We start from the raw sequence: 14,331 nt of genomic DNA, 5'->3' as shown, positions 1-14,331 counted from the left end.
GAAGAAAAAGAATCGTCAGACTGATAATCCGAGAATGATGAAAATACATGAGAAAAAAAATTCTATACTATTTCGCAATCGATTTAAAATTCGTATCTTGCTACATCAATTTCATGAAACTTTTTATTCTCATGCTTATGAGAAGAATTTTTAATAAATATACAATAGTATATGATTGGGTTAGAATAATATTGATAGATATCTGATATAATCCGATAGAGACGCGAGAGAAAACGAAAGAAAGAAAGGGAAACGACGATAGGAGTTTAAAAGAAATATGATGAAAGTCGAGTTGTCTCGATTGACTTACGGGACTGTAGTTGAGCGGGGCGCGAGAGACAGCGATTGCGGGGAACGCGGTCGTGGGAGGCTGTGGACTAGCTGCGGCTTGGACGTAGCTGGCAACTGCAGAGTCCGCGGCTGCGGCTGCTGCTGCGGCTGCGGCGCTCGAACTGTACATGTCGATTGGGCCTGGCGAATTGGCCGCAGGAAAGGATCGGCCTTGAGGCCCACCATGACCACCGGCCGCATGCGGTGACGCTGGTGGAAATCCGGCCTGTGCTGCGGCCTGGTAGTTGTTCATCACTGCAATTAACGCGCCCTTCAGTCCTTTACTCCCTTTTACACTTTTATTTTTCTTTTTTTATTTTTCTTTCTTTCTTTCTTTCTTTCTTTCCTTCTCGTATTTATCCTTCGAAACTTTCCTTTCTATACCTGTTATTTTTTCGTACATATACATATGTTCATTTTGTATATGTAATATAATAATGTAATCACGTTTATTCGATTTCGATGAGAATTCGCAGCGTAAGAATCAAAATGTTCGTGTATCGCCCGATTCGAATAAAAACATAACCGATGTATCCCGCAGTTTTTTCATTTTTCATTCTACACTTTTTTAATGTATTCTTTCTTTAATTATAATGCTATTTATTATTTTGACAAACATAATGCGAAAAAAGTCTCCTCTTTTTTCTTTTCACTATACAATAAAAATAACGAAAATCGCGAGTCGATAATACTCTTTTTTCTATTATTTTATATACCCAATAGATAAAAGTTAACGGCATTGCTTATATAATGCAATTACTGAAATTACTTAAGTGAATAAAATTCTATACAATTTACAAAATTCTTTTAATTAAGTAAACATAAAGATAATAATAATGTTATATTATTTTTATTTTAGAAATTAACAAAATACACTATCTTTATATTTTATTATGGTTATGCGTTAAATTCATGAAAATTGCACTAACTCTCAGGGGATTGCGACGACATAGTTCGCGCAGTACTGGTATAGACAATCGACGATGTGTGTAAACGGTCGACAAAGTTTCGTAGAACGTGTTAGTGATGTTATATCAAAGAAAACCATGCTCGGAGAGAAAAATGGAAAGAAGTATTCGCCTTTCTTCGCTTTTGGAGAAAGGAAAAGTTTCGCCTTGGATATCCCAAGGAGAACAGTGGGAGCATAATCTCAACGCGTTCGAAAAACAAACAGAGAAAGAGAGACAAATATAGAGAAAGAGTGAGAGAAAGAGGAAGAAGAAAGAAGAAAGAAAGAGAAAGAAAGAAAAAAGAGAGAAAAAGAGAGAGAAAGAGAGAGAGAGAGAGAGAGAGAGAGATAAAAGAAGAAAGAAATAAAAAAAAGAGAGAGAAAAAGAAAGAGAAAAAGAGAGAAAAAGAGAGGACAGAAAAAAGTGAGAAAAAGAAAACTACTACAAACTAGTATAATTTTTCACGAAAGATGGTTACGTTGCTTTCAAAACTACACGCGGGTAACGATACGATTTGAAATAGCAAGAAATAAAACAGAATCACAAACTTATTCGAGAATTTCATAGAAAAACCGAACTTTTCTGAGGAAGTCATTTTTCTCTTTTCCGACTCTTGCCGACGAACAAAGGATAAAAAGATGAAGAAAAGGAAAAGGTCAAAGATCGAATATCGACGATAAGCGTTATCTTTTGAGTACCAACTACATCCCGGTCGCATGGAACGCGAGCTTTAAGCGTTTCGCGATGATACCCATACTTTTTGGATTTACGGAAGTAGACAGGAGAGGGTAGGGAAAGGAGAAAGAAGAGGAAAAATGTAAGAAAGAAAAAGGAAAAAATGGCATAGTAGTAGTGGTACTGGTAGATAAGAGGTGGAAGTCGAGGAGCCATGCGAAGAATTCGAAACTAGTGAACGAGAAAAAGAAAGAGAGAGATAGAGAGAGAGAGAGAGAGAGAGAGAGAAAGAGAGAGAGAGAGAGAAAGAGGGAGAGAGAAGAACGGTACGGCGTGGACGAAAGAGGAGGAAGCAGAAGAATATGACAAACCGAAAGCGCTGGGCGCACAATCTAAAAACCCATTCAGCTTTTAAACTCTTGACAATAGCGGCCGGTTACAAAGTTTTCTCCCAGAGCAGGACTATGGTACGCGAATGCGAAATGGCTTGAAGAGAAAAAGAAAGAGAGAGAGAGAGAAAGTAGAGAAAATGAGAAGAGAGACGCGATTCAAAAGTTTGATTTATTTGAGAGGAGATTGCGGACGGCACGACAGTGGTGGTAGGCGATGGTTCGGCCTCGGATTCCAGGCTGGATAGGAAAGAGAATCGAAGGATGAGAAAAGTGAAGGAGATAGAGCAAAAAAAAATATAAAAAGAAAAAGAGGAGCTGGTATATTTCGCTGCCGGCATCACGGCGCCACACATGTATGACACTTTTCCTACTATCACCCCATTTCTTCTTACTTCTCCACCTTCTCCTTCTACTTTCTATCATAACTCCACTGATGTGGAGGAGACTTCGGAGATGATGAATCATACGAGGACATCGATCTCTGATGCGATTTCGAGAAATTAAACAGCATTCCTTCGCGAAAATCGAATTGGAGGATTGAAAGTGGAGTAACAATGTTTTCAATACAATTTCTATCGTACTTTATTGTACTTTTCTATTATTTCTTAGCAAAATTTTTCTATATTTTTGTTTATTATACGAATTCTCATAATGAATAGCCATCTAATAAAAACGAGTTTTTTTGTTGAAGATAAAAAAGTAAAAAGAAAGAAATATTTGGATGCGAGAGAGAGAGAGAGAGAGAGAGAGAGAGAGAGAGAGAGAAAGAGAAAGAAAAAGAGAAAGAGAGAGAGAGGGGGGTTGTAAACGTACCAGAAAGAGCTTGCGTGAGTAAGGGCGTGTTGTTGTTGGGGGTGAGCTGTCCGTTGGTAAGATCCACTGAAACATAAAGCTCTGATTACAACTGTTCCGTACCTGAAACTCATTACAGAGTAAGATGCTTCGTTATATCCTTCTTTTTGTTTTTTCTTTTTCCACCTTTGTTCTTTTTATATTCATTACCGACTCTCGCCGACGTTTTCTTCTTTTTTTTTTTAATAGTAAAAGCAACTATGCGCCACAACGAACTTGCAACTATAAGAGAAAGTAGAGAACGAAAAAGAAGTAGATATGATGTTTCCGATGTGTCGCTTCGTCAATTACCGATTCTTCTTGATAAAAATGCATTTCAGAAGGTGATCTCGAGTATGATTGTCATGATGATTCAAGGATTTTCTGAAAGTTACCCGTTATGTTATTAAAAAAGAATCACGATATTTTACGTTCTATTCGGCATGATAATCACGAGCACGAGAGTAAGAGGGAAAGAGAGAGATCGAGATAGATAGATAAAATAAAAGAGGGAGAGAGGTTAAAGGGCTAGAGAGAGAGAAAGAGAGAGAGTAAAAGAGAAAGAAAGAGAGAGAGAGAAAGAAAGAAAAAGAGAAAGAGAAAAATAGAGAGAGAGAGAACAGTTTTCGCATTTCGAGTGCATCGACAGTCCGCGAAATAGTCGTTGGGGCATAATAAACCTATGGATATTGATCGAGCGCCAAGCGAACCACGGCCGCTGTATTATTCCCTCGAGTAGCACTCGGTGCATTGAAATGTACTCCGCCGCTAATATGCATTTTCCGCGAGGGACCGACGAAGGCAGAAATGTATGAATCGCGATGAGCGATGCGAACCGTGAAAGATTTTCAAGAGGAGAATCGATGAGCAAGTACACAACAATCGGCGGAACACGCGAACTGCGTCTTTCTCTCTCTATCAGTGAAAGTTTGATGGAGCGTGATCGGGGATGATTAAGAGAAAGAGATGATGGTGATGAGAGATGAATAATAAGAGAGTATAAGAGTAACGGCTTGTGTACACTTAATGTGTGTACCTATACCTATATGTATACATGTACGTATGAATATATATATATATGTGTGTGTATATATATATATATATATATATATATATATATATATATATATATATATATATATATATATATAGAAATCTTTCTTCAAGTGCGTCTATCAATCGAAATGAATATTTTCGACATCATACATTTCTTCCGCAGTGCACTCCGTTGGACATGTTGTATTGGCGTCTCCGTAAATGCGCGGCCTGCATTCTCACTTCCGGTTCCGTGGTAGTACACCGTCGGCACTCCTGACATTAATAAAGAATAAAGAGAGAGCTGATAATCTGAGAGATTAAAAATAAGAAACGTGATGATTACGACGGTGGTGGCTGTGCCGCGACTAACTTGGAATACAAACGGACGACGTTGGAATCCGGCAGAATGTAAATTCTCATGACAGGGACTTTTGATTTACGTTTTCAACATGTAATATGAACGAACTCAGCATATGAAAGAACTTTTCGATGGCTAGAATGCAACTCGAAAACTATAAATTTTTTTCGATTTATCGTATCAATTTTTAAACTTTGGAAAATTTTTAATGTCGTTCCAACATCGTACATTTGATGATTCCTTGAGTTCTTCTATACCTCGATTTTTGATAAAGAAACTATCGCGAAAAATTTTATTATCGGTACCAAAGGATAAGATTGTGATTTAGGAATGGACGATATCGAGGATTTGGAAATTCTAACGATAAATAAAAGCGAATTAAATATATTTCTAAGCTCCCTTTAAGCGCGAATAGATGCTCAAGCAACTTCGCGTGACATGAAAATGATTTGATTAACCAAGATATTTATGAATGAAAATCACGAGAATGAGAAAATTAGAATACGAATTAAGCATTTCGTTTAACAGAAAAATCAAAAACGAATTTAATATCATGGATGAAAACGGCATTGCACGTTGTCGTGTCGCATTGAATTCACGACTATCGCGTTAATTACGCTATTAAAGGGCTAAACTTCGGGATTTACGCCCGGAGGAAAGTTTTAATATACCTACATTACAGAACCACGCGGACGCAGGCGAACATCGATGCGTTCGTTTTGAATCGCGATATGCAGTTACCTACACCACCGGCAAAAGGGCCATGTATTTCGATGCTGTTGAAACGAGACGTTCTCATGCAGGAATATCGTTTCGGGTGTACGCCCGTTGCTGGCGATAACGCGCGATACGCCGAGGGGATGAGCGGATCATAAATCGTGGATCGACGTGATTTGTACGGCATATCACGACGCTTAATGGTGTGGTCTGTCTCTATCGATGGTTTTTATTCGGAAGTTTAATGTCATCGAAGAGATAGGCTGTGAGAGGAGACGTAGACGAGCAGAAGATAGAAAGAGATAGATAAATGGATAAAGGGAAAAAGGAAAAGAAGAGATAGAGGAGAGGACAAACGATTGCTCGCATTCCTTCGACCGGTCCCTCATATTTTTCTCGTATATCCAGCGTACCGTAAATGAAATGATACTAGCAAAATCGAAAAAGAAGAAAAACCTAGTTTGAGAATGATAAAATCAAAGGAAATACACAAGAACTCTTGATATATAATAGTAATAATTGTAATAACTGTCTATCTGTAATTTTATTTTATCTTAAAGCAAGAGAAAAATGATGAAAAAAAAGAGACTTAGAATTAAAATAAAGCGAGTATGCAACTTTTATTTTTATTATTTAGCAATGCGGAAAATTTTGTCGTTATTTGTTTTATCATAAGTATAAACAGAGAAAGAAAATGATGGGGAGAGAGAGAGAGAAAAAGAGAGAGAAAGGAAAGAGAGGTAAGATGTTTATAACGTTCGAAGATCATCCTCTTTCTCCTTTCTTTCCCTTCTTCATCTCAGACACCGAAAACGGCGGACGCATAGGGATCTAGGCCAAGAGTTCATCTATTTCGAGTGTATCTCCAGCTGACGTAAATGCGATCGAGATTCTGAATATGGATTGCACTCCGTGAGAAATCCAGTTAGAAAGGAAGCTTGAAAGATGTCATCGAGACAGTATGAGGTGAGGGTATGAGAGGAGTAAAAAGACCGTATTGAATTGTGAAGGTAAAAAATCCGTGTGGAATTTTTTCGGGATCTCGATTATCTCGATCGTGAAAAACAAATTTTTAATATACCATCGAATGTCGTATTTGAAATAGATATGCGATATGTACTCTTTTTTTTTTTTAATAAACAACGTTTCGATTTCCAAGGAAATGTGAAACATAACATGTGCGTATATGTCTTTAATTTAAACGACTCGGAGACGATAACGAATGGAAAAATTAAATGATCCGAAGAAAGAATAAGTCGAAGGTGATCCATGATAAAAAAAGTCAATAATCCCATTTGACCTTGTTCATGCATTATCCTGAGAATTAACATCCCGGTTCTCCAAATTAAAAGCAAAGTACAAAAATAGGGTTTGACGAAGCAACACGTTGGACGATTGATACAGCAATGGCCGCCGATCATTAAACGCCACCAGAATCGGTTATTTAGAAAGGTATACTTAGATACCTTCGTGCAATGACAAAAGTGGCATAAAATAAAAACAGATTTTTAAAAAATTATCGTTGTTATCACCTAAACTATTAATACACGTATGTATAATATATGTATATATAGATATATACATATATATTTACTAATATGTGTTCGTAGTTTAAGTGATAACAACGATACTTTTCTAAAAATCTGTTTTCATTTTATGACTCGTCTGTCATATATATATATATATATATATATACTGGCTTATAAATTAAGGGACAGTTAAATCTTTTTTATTACGAACAAGAGAGAAAAATATATTCGGAAAAGTTTCATAATTTTATCTGTCAAATATTTTAAGTGTACCGAATAAAACATCCAATTTCAGATTGAACTGAAAATTTAATAATTTTTAGTTTTTTTTTTTATGGAATAACCTACATTTTTTTAATTATTTAGAAATTCTATTCAATTATCATCAAAAATTTGTTAAACAACTATAGCCTTAATGAGATATTGACGTGTGAGATATGTTATGTAAACATACACTGTAATACTAAACTTAGTAAAACTGATCATATAGAACACAATTTATTAATCAACCAAAATCATATTAGATGGCTACCTAGATCACTTGATCTAGCATATTAAATTTTTTGATGCAGTAATTTTAACATTTTGAATATTTATTGAATTAAGAAAGCTGTTATTTTTTTGGTTATTATAAATTAATTGTAAAATTTTCATTTTTAATTAATAAGATAATATCTAAACTTATAAGATTATTTTGTATGTTTTTCATTTTTTCATAGTCTATTAAGATTGCTTACATACGAAAATATTTATTATTGGTCATATAACTATAAACGCTAATGTTTCGTTAATTATTATTATTTCATTAACTATATATTTTTTTTATATATATTTTTTAACTATTTAATTGATTAAAAAAATACAAGGTTTTCTATAAGAAAAACTAAAAATTATTAAATTTTCGATTTAACTAGAAATCAGGTGATTTATTTTGTACTCTTCAAATATTTGACACATAAAATCATGAAATTTTTCTAAATAAATTTGTATTCTATTGATCCTAACGAGATATTCAACTGATCTTTAATTTATAATCAACCTATGTGTGTGTCTGTATATTTATATATATACACTGATATATGTATATATATTGATATATGTATATATATATATATATATATATATATATACATACACACACATACACATTTATATCACTAAATGATCACATAATTCATGTAAGTATGTATTAATTATATGTTAATATCGTTATAAATGTCGAAAAAGTCTAAACTACGTACGCGTGTTTCATTTCGCTAGTCTAGTATGGCGTACTAATTGGCTAATGTTAAGTCCAGCAGTACGTAATGAAAAGAAATCTTGAAGTGTAGGTAAGAGTACACTAAAATTCAAAAGATACTATTCGCAGGTACAGCAGTCAATATATTAAGGACATATAAATATATTGTATATGTATATATATAAAGAGAGATAATCATATCTGCAAGTACACACATAACATACAAAAATAAGATTCACTCTCGTACTATCTACCGACTAATCTACTGTTCTAAAGAGAATTGATCTATTTTTCTATAAATTGGCGACATTGAAGGAACGATTAGATTGTTGTCGGTCCTTTAAGGACGCCCATTGACTACTTTCTCTATGACCACTTAAATTCAACTTAAACGACACTCAAGAAACATTTTTTATAAATAAGATACTTATAGTGAAACGGTCGAAGTTCTATTTTTATTCGAATTTGTATTTATAGCCTAAGCATCGGCTAAGATGGCCAACTTCCTAAAATATTATTATAGAAAACAATGATTGATTAAAATATTTATTCTCAATATTCAAAGTTTTTCACCGTGACGATAACATCTCAGAAATAAATAATTAACATCGTTGGCTATCTTAATACGATCTAAATTAATTACTGCGAACGTTAATTACAAAGGTTAGTCGGATAATAATTTTATTTTACTACTGACTGTTTCTAATTGGAGACTATGTAAATTTATTTAGCTCGAGTTATCTAATTTCTCTACGCTCTTATATCACTCCGGAATGACGATCATCGACCAAGACTAAGATCGATTTATTTTTGTCGTTGTTTTAAATGAAATATTCATCTATCGATACTTGCTGAGACTCAAATGAAAGGTCGATGAATTTTCATTATTCCGTGGTGATTATTGTTCTAGGAGTTTACTATGGATGTAACATTAAAAACCACTTTATGTACGACGACGTTATCTAAGAGACAGTAGGTTTAGGTAGATGGTAGATTACTCGCCCCTAGGTGATACTGCATCTTCGGGGTAGTCTTCATCATCGGTCTCGGCAACAGCCCGTCTTGGCTTGTGTCCCCTCCTATTTTACTTTGCGTAATTCAACTCGAAATTCGTTTATCCTATTTCTTTTGTGTATACGAACTGGCATAGAGGTAGACCCATAGCTCGTAGAAAACGACTTTCGAGATTCAATGAAGCGACTCATGTTGTGAGAATAAAGACATGTCCGTCCAAACGGAAAGATTTTATAAAAGGAAATAAAAATTGACTACTGATAAAGAAAAGAAGATTCCAAAAAAAGAAAGAAAGAAAGAAAAAAGACACGTTGTACGTTGAACGAACGGTTTACTAACAACGTAAAGTATCTTCCGCAGAATAATCGTGAAAGACGATTTTTGTTACTATGGGTTACGTAAAAATGAAAGAAATAAGAAAAAAAAAGAGAGAGAAAAAGACAGGAGCGCTTCTTCATGTTTCAACCGACTTCAGTTTTCACTAGAACTACGCGCATTCTCAGAGAAACGCGAAAGCATGCAGAACGCTCACTTATTAAATAACAAGTTGTATTTTGAAAACGTACGAATTTCTGAAAGTTAGATACGAGGGTACGCGTAGCGAAGAATATACCGGCGAGTACTTTATTTTTCCATCGATGGAAAGTCCTTTCCACGGATTGCACAATCATTCGGATCGGAAAAGGATCTGGAAGTACTTTTGCTTTCTTTCTATGCTACGTATTATACAGACGCAGAAAAATCTTTCGATTTACGCCCCTTCAAACGGGTCTAATAAAAGACGTTGGGCTAAGTTCTAGTGAAAACTAATAATAGCATTAGGCTGAAGTACTCATACGAATAATAAAAGTGGAAGTTCTGGAAGTAACTAGTTACTATGAGCTAGGCAGTCATCCAACACGAGTACGAGATACAGGTTTTCTGTTTTGTGTGTACGTGTATATATATGCGTGTGGTTTTGTGTACATATTAACACAGTAATCAATCTCTCTTATTACGTTACTTGTGTGCTATTCTATATACTAGAAAGAAGAGACGTACGATATTTATATATGTAAGTAGACTTGTTTTCAATGAAAGGTATTACATTATTTGGTGTACTTTATGTAATATAGACGGGAAAAAAATTTTTGGAGAAATTTAATAACGTGTTTATCGTCTTATTTTTATTGATCGTTTAATGATCAAATTTTTAGCAAGCATCGAAGAAGCGAAAAGTATCAGCTTTCAATTATTATTCGTCAAATATGAAAATTTCCAGTTTAATTGAAAGATCCGAATAATTTTTGTTATTTATATTGAATGAAAATTGATAGCTACTCAGAACAATAGGGTATGTACAGGTTATATAAACAGGTGGATAGAAGAAATATCCAAAGATTCTACTGAATTTCACAAGCCTACAATCCTTAAATCGCTTCTTCGATACTTACCCTGTACGAATCGCAATTTTTACCTGAAACATTAATTATCTTCGTAATTAAAATTCCATCTGGTCAAGTACCGCGCACGATCGTAGCTCTCAAACGAACGAAATTATGCATTGCGAAAGTGGAAAAATCGATCTGCCCGTTTCTTGAGTGATTTCATTTATTATGTTTTCCTAATTGATTGCGCGACGTACAAGAGTCCGATAATGACACTTCATTCGTTAGGTTCTATATTTTCAACAAAAAAATACCTTCATAACGGATTAAAAACAGAACTATAATGCATTATACAATATTTTACATTATCATTTTCTCAAAATGCATATCCGAAAATATCAAAAAGAGATCTAGGAATAATAAGGTTAACGATATTTTTAAAGACTCGAGCGAAAAACATTTTATTTATATAACATAAATTTCATCTGAAAATCCAATCACATTAAACAAGTAGAACAGCGACTTCGATAAAGATAAAACGATTCGTCAAAGGATGAACGATCTTACGGGGCTAACGTTTACTCAGTGTAATTACTTGCTCGCGTATTTCTGAGTCCATCAGCTTCATATGCATTTCCTATGCTTTTGATCTTTTATTTTTTTTCTCTTCGCGCGAGTTGACAGTATCGCTAACGTACGTTTGATTTTCATCAAGGTAATGATAAACCGCTCGGGAGGAACAACGAACAAAATGGATGCACAACTAACATTCGACGTTTTGTATCCTAGGCATTCCATAAGAGAATATTACATATAATATTATTATTATATATATATATATATATGTTATATAATATTATATATATTATATATATTATATATATTATATATATTATATATATTATATATATATATATTATATATAACGAAAAATTTAATAAAATACTATCGTCAACAATGCTCGAGCTAAGGGTACCTAAGATAACTAATTGGCAACAACGGCAAACGACTCGTATCCAATCAATTAAGTACGTATATAAGGTGGAACGTATAAATGTTGATATTTTTTTATTTATGTATGTGTTATTTTGTCAAGAGTGTTGCCCTAAATTTTAATATATTTTAACAAACATTTTTCAAGGCAGAACGATCGAATGATATTGTGTTTCCGAGAAATCTCGTGATTAATAAGTATTTATAAACAATAATAGACAAGTTTATCCGAATTTTAAGATCATAGTGATGAGTATCATTTTTCATGTAGGATACATTATCTTACGATCGATAAGAGAGTTTGTAGTAATAATAAGAAAAACTTTTGATTTTAATTATTTAAAATTATTAAATAGTGGAAAGTGTATTTCGATGATGGTATAACAAAGTTTCAGATACAAGATGGAACGAATCAAAGTAGAAAGTTTACTATCAATTTACTTAGGAAGAAACTGCATGCACCTCTCACTACTTGTTCGCGTAACAACGACTTTCGGTATCTTGGGTGCGTGTTCTTCGAGTACGAAAATGGTGACTGGCAATCCCGATGCAATGGCATTTGGGATACCCTTAGTGTTGACTGTGTGTATATGCATGGAAAGTGGGTACGTACTACGTACTACGGATTACGGTTACCGTCAACACGAGCGAGAACACGAGAACTTGGTGGAACAACCTGGCACTTTGGGGTTGAAGCTTACCGGTGCAACCCCCGCTGGGGCTCACGGACACTCGACCCACCCTTGGCCCCACTGCGCGGTACACAACCGCTCCTACCCAACAAGAGATATCACCAATCTTACATAATGTATACTTCTTCCATTTTTTAACAAGATTACAACTTTAAAATATTTAACCGATAAATACTTTATACAGAAAGCGAGGAAATAGTGGAATACATAAACTGTTCTAAAATTACGTATTGAGATATAAAAACAATATAACTCGTGTACGATTTACGATATTTAACTTATTGTTCTGTCCAAGTGATTCCTTTTTGGTGATTTTATTAGTCAATAAAACTGTTTCTTCTTTTTTTGACGTGTAAGCGACTTTTAACGTATTACTTTAGAACAGTTTCTTATTCCTATGATAATGATCCTTAGAAATTGTGAGTACGATCTTATTTGTTTAGTGTGTTGTTATTGTTGGTAAGAGAAAAGCTGACAAATGATCAGATTTTTTCGTTTTCTTTCATATCATACCAATCGTGCTGTGACACCTAGCTCATAATAACTATTTCTGACTGAAAGATTCCGTTATATACTTTGTACCGGAAGAATTCGATTACTTTTTCCTATTTGCTTTTCTTTTTTTTTTATTGTAATGGAAAAAAAGAATTTCAGAACTATAAAGTTCTTACTCTACCGATCGTTGTAATTCTTCCAGCACAAGAAATCATGGAAGTTTCATTTCCTCTTAATATAGTCCTCTCTTGTTTGCGTGGTTTTTTTATTTATTACAGACATTCATTATTTATAATTCTTAGTTGTTATAATAATAGAGCTTCAGCAAATCATTACACTGTGTCGTTAATATGTACGCACATGTAAATAAACTTATTCTCTCATTTAGCTCCAGAATGATTTCCGATGGACATCAAGCATTATGTTATCGAGTACCCATTAAACGTTTACAAAACTTTCGCGTTTTGTTATTTTTGTTTTCCTTTTAATCTAATTTTCGTCATCTAGTTGGTAATCATGAATTCATGATAAATCGCCCAAACTTTTACCGATCATTCAACAAATTAATAATTAAATGCCAAAGTTATTCTTTTCGCCAACGCGTTTAAAATGAGCGCTACGTATCGTGAGAAATATGTGTATATATATATATATATATATATATACATATATATATGAATTACGATACATTTGAAACTTTCTGTGCGAGAAAACTCGAAATGATTACCTAAGAAATTTGTATAAACAACCGAGAGAAGCGAGATAATTGACGCAAACTGAAATGTTATCGATATAATTTTTCTGAGACGCCGAAAATATAATTGGAAGTATAGATTTTGACGTAATATGTGAGATGCACAATTACTATCGATAGATATTTATAGATAGACAAATAATTGATTAATTTCAAAACTTCAAAAGACTTGCAAGTTTGATATAAACATTGCGTTATCATCTTGGACGGTATATAGTAAATACATATATATATATATATATCCAATGTTTCCTGTTTATCACTTAATTTAGCCGTAGTGATCGATAAAAAAGAAAGGAGTTTTTCGAGTATTCTCGGAAAGTCAGAATTTGCTAATCGCGTTGGTGAATAAGGAATAACGTCGCGTAAATCACAAAAAATGGAAAAGAGTCGATCGGTAAAGTTGATTCGTTATTTTGGGCAATATATTTTATCCAATCCCACGCGCGATCACAGCGATATAACAACAATCTTACGAATAGCAACAATCAGACCATAGCTCGATAACGTTAACCGCGCCGTTAATTTTATATGTTACATGCCAACAAAATATATCCATAAATATTATTTTGATTGACGGTGATAAAGAACTTCTTCGATAAGGATCATTTACGAACGTAAAAAAGAAACAGAGAATAAGTTCTGGAATGAACTTGTGCTGTGCATGGTAGATATGCCATGCTATTATTATATTATTATGATCATTCATGATGTAATTTCTTTTTTACGGTGACGTTAACGCGAACGAACTATAGCTGCGCATAAAAGTATCAATAATATCGTTTTTTTAAAGCATTAAGTGTTATTAACAAATGTATAAGCTCAGGATAGATATGCGGCCTCTTGACTTCTGCATATTCTCCCTGCGACATAATAATCGTCTTGCGCAATTCTTAATTATTTATGATTTTTTTTTTTATCGTTTTCCTTTTCTTATCGATTTCTTCAAGTTGGCC

The 14,331-nt window shown here is 33.9% G+C and overlaps 1 protein-coding gene across 8 annotated transcripts in view; it reads right to left on the bottom strand.

Moving 5' to 3' along the window:
• LOC124433218 (RNA-binding protein Musashi homolog Rbp6) overlaps positions 1-14,331 on the bottom strand; it is a 586,211-nt gene that overhangs the window by 2,191 nt on the left and 569,689 nt on the right. For 6 of the 8 annotated variants that reach the window (XM_046982962.1, XM_046982960.1, XM_046982965.1 and 3 more), the window contains 3 exons: positions 4,385-4,489; positions 3,161-3,226; positions 311-585 (listed from right to left, as the gene is read on the bottom strand). In XM_046982962.1, coding sequence (XP_046838918.1) covers positions 311-585; positions 3,161-3,226; positions 4,385-4,489 — 446 coding nt within the window. Of the gene's footprint in view, positions 1-310; positions 586-3,160; positions 3,227-4,384; positions 4,490-12,135; positions 12,208-14,331 lie in introns of all 8 variants that reach the window. The other 2 variants (XM_046982961.1, XM_046982963.1) reach the window with 2 other exon arrangements.

Source organism: Vespa crabro, chromosome 2, assembly GCF_910589235.1.
Source record: "Vespa crabro chromosome 2, iyVesCrab1.2, whole genome shotgun sequence".
NCBI classification, from domain to species: domain Eukaryota; kingdom Metazoa; phylum Arthropoda; class Insecta; order Hymenoptera; family Vespidae; genus Vespa; species Vespa crabro.
Note: the sequence above shows the minus strand (reverse complement) of the source record. Positions and strands in the feature narration are given on the sequence as shown.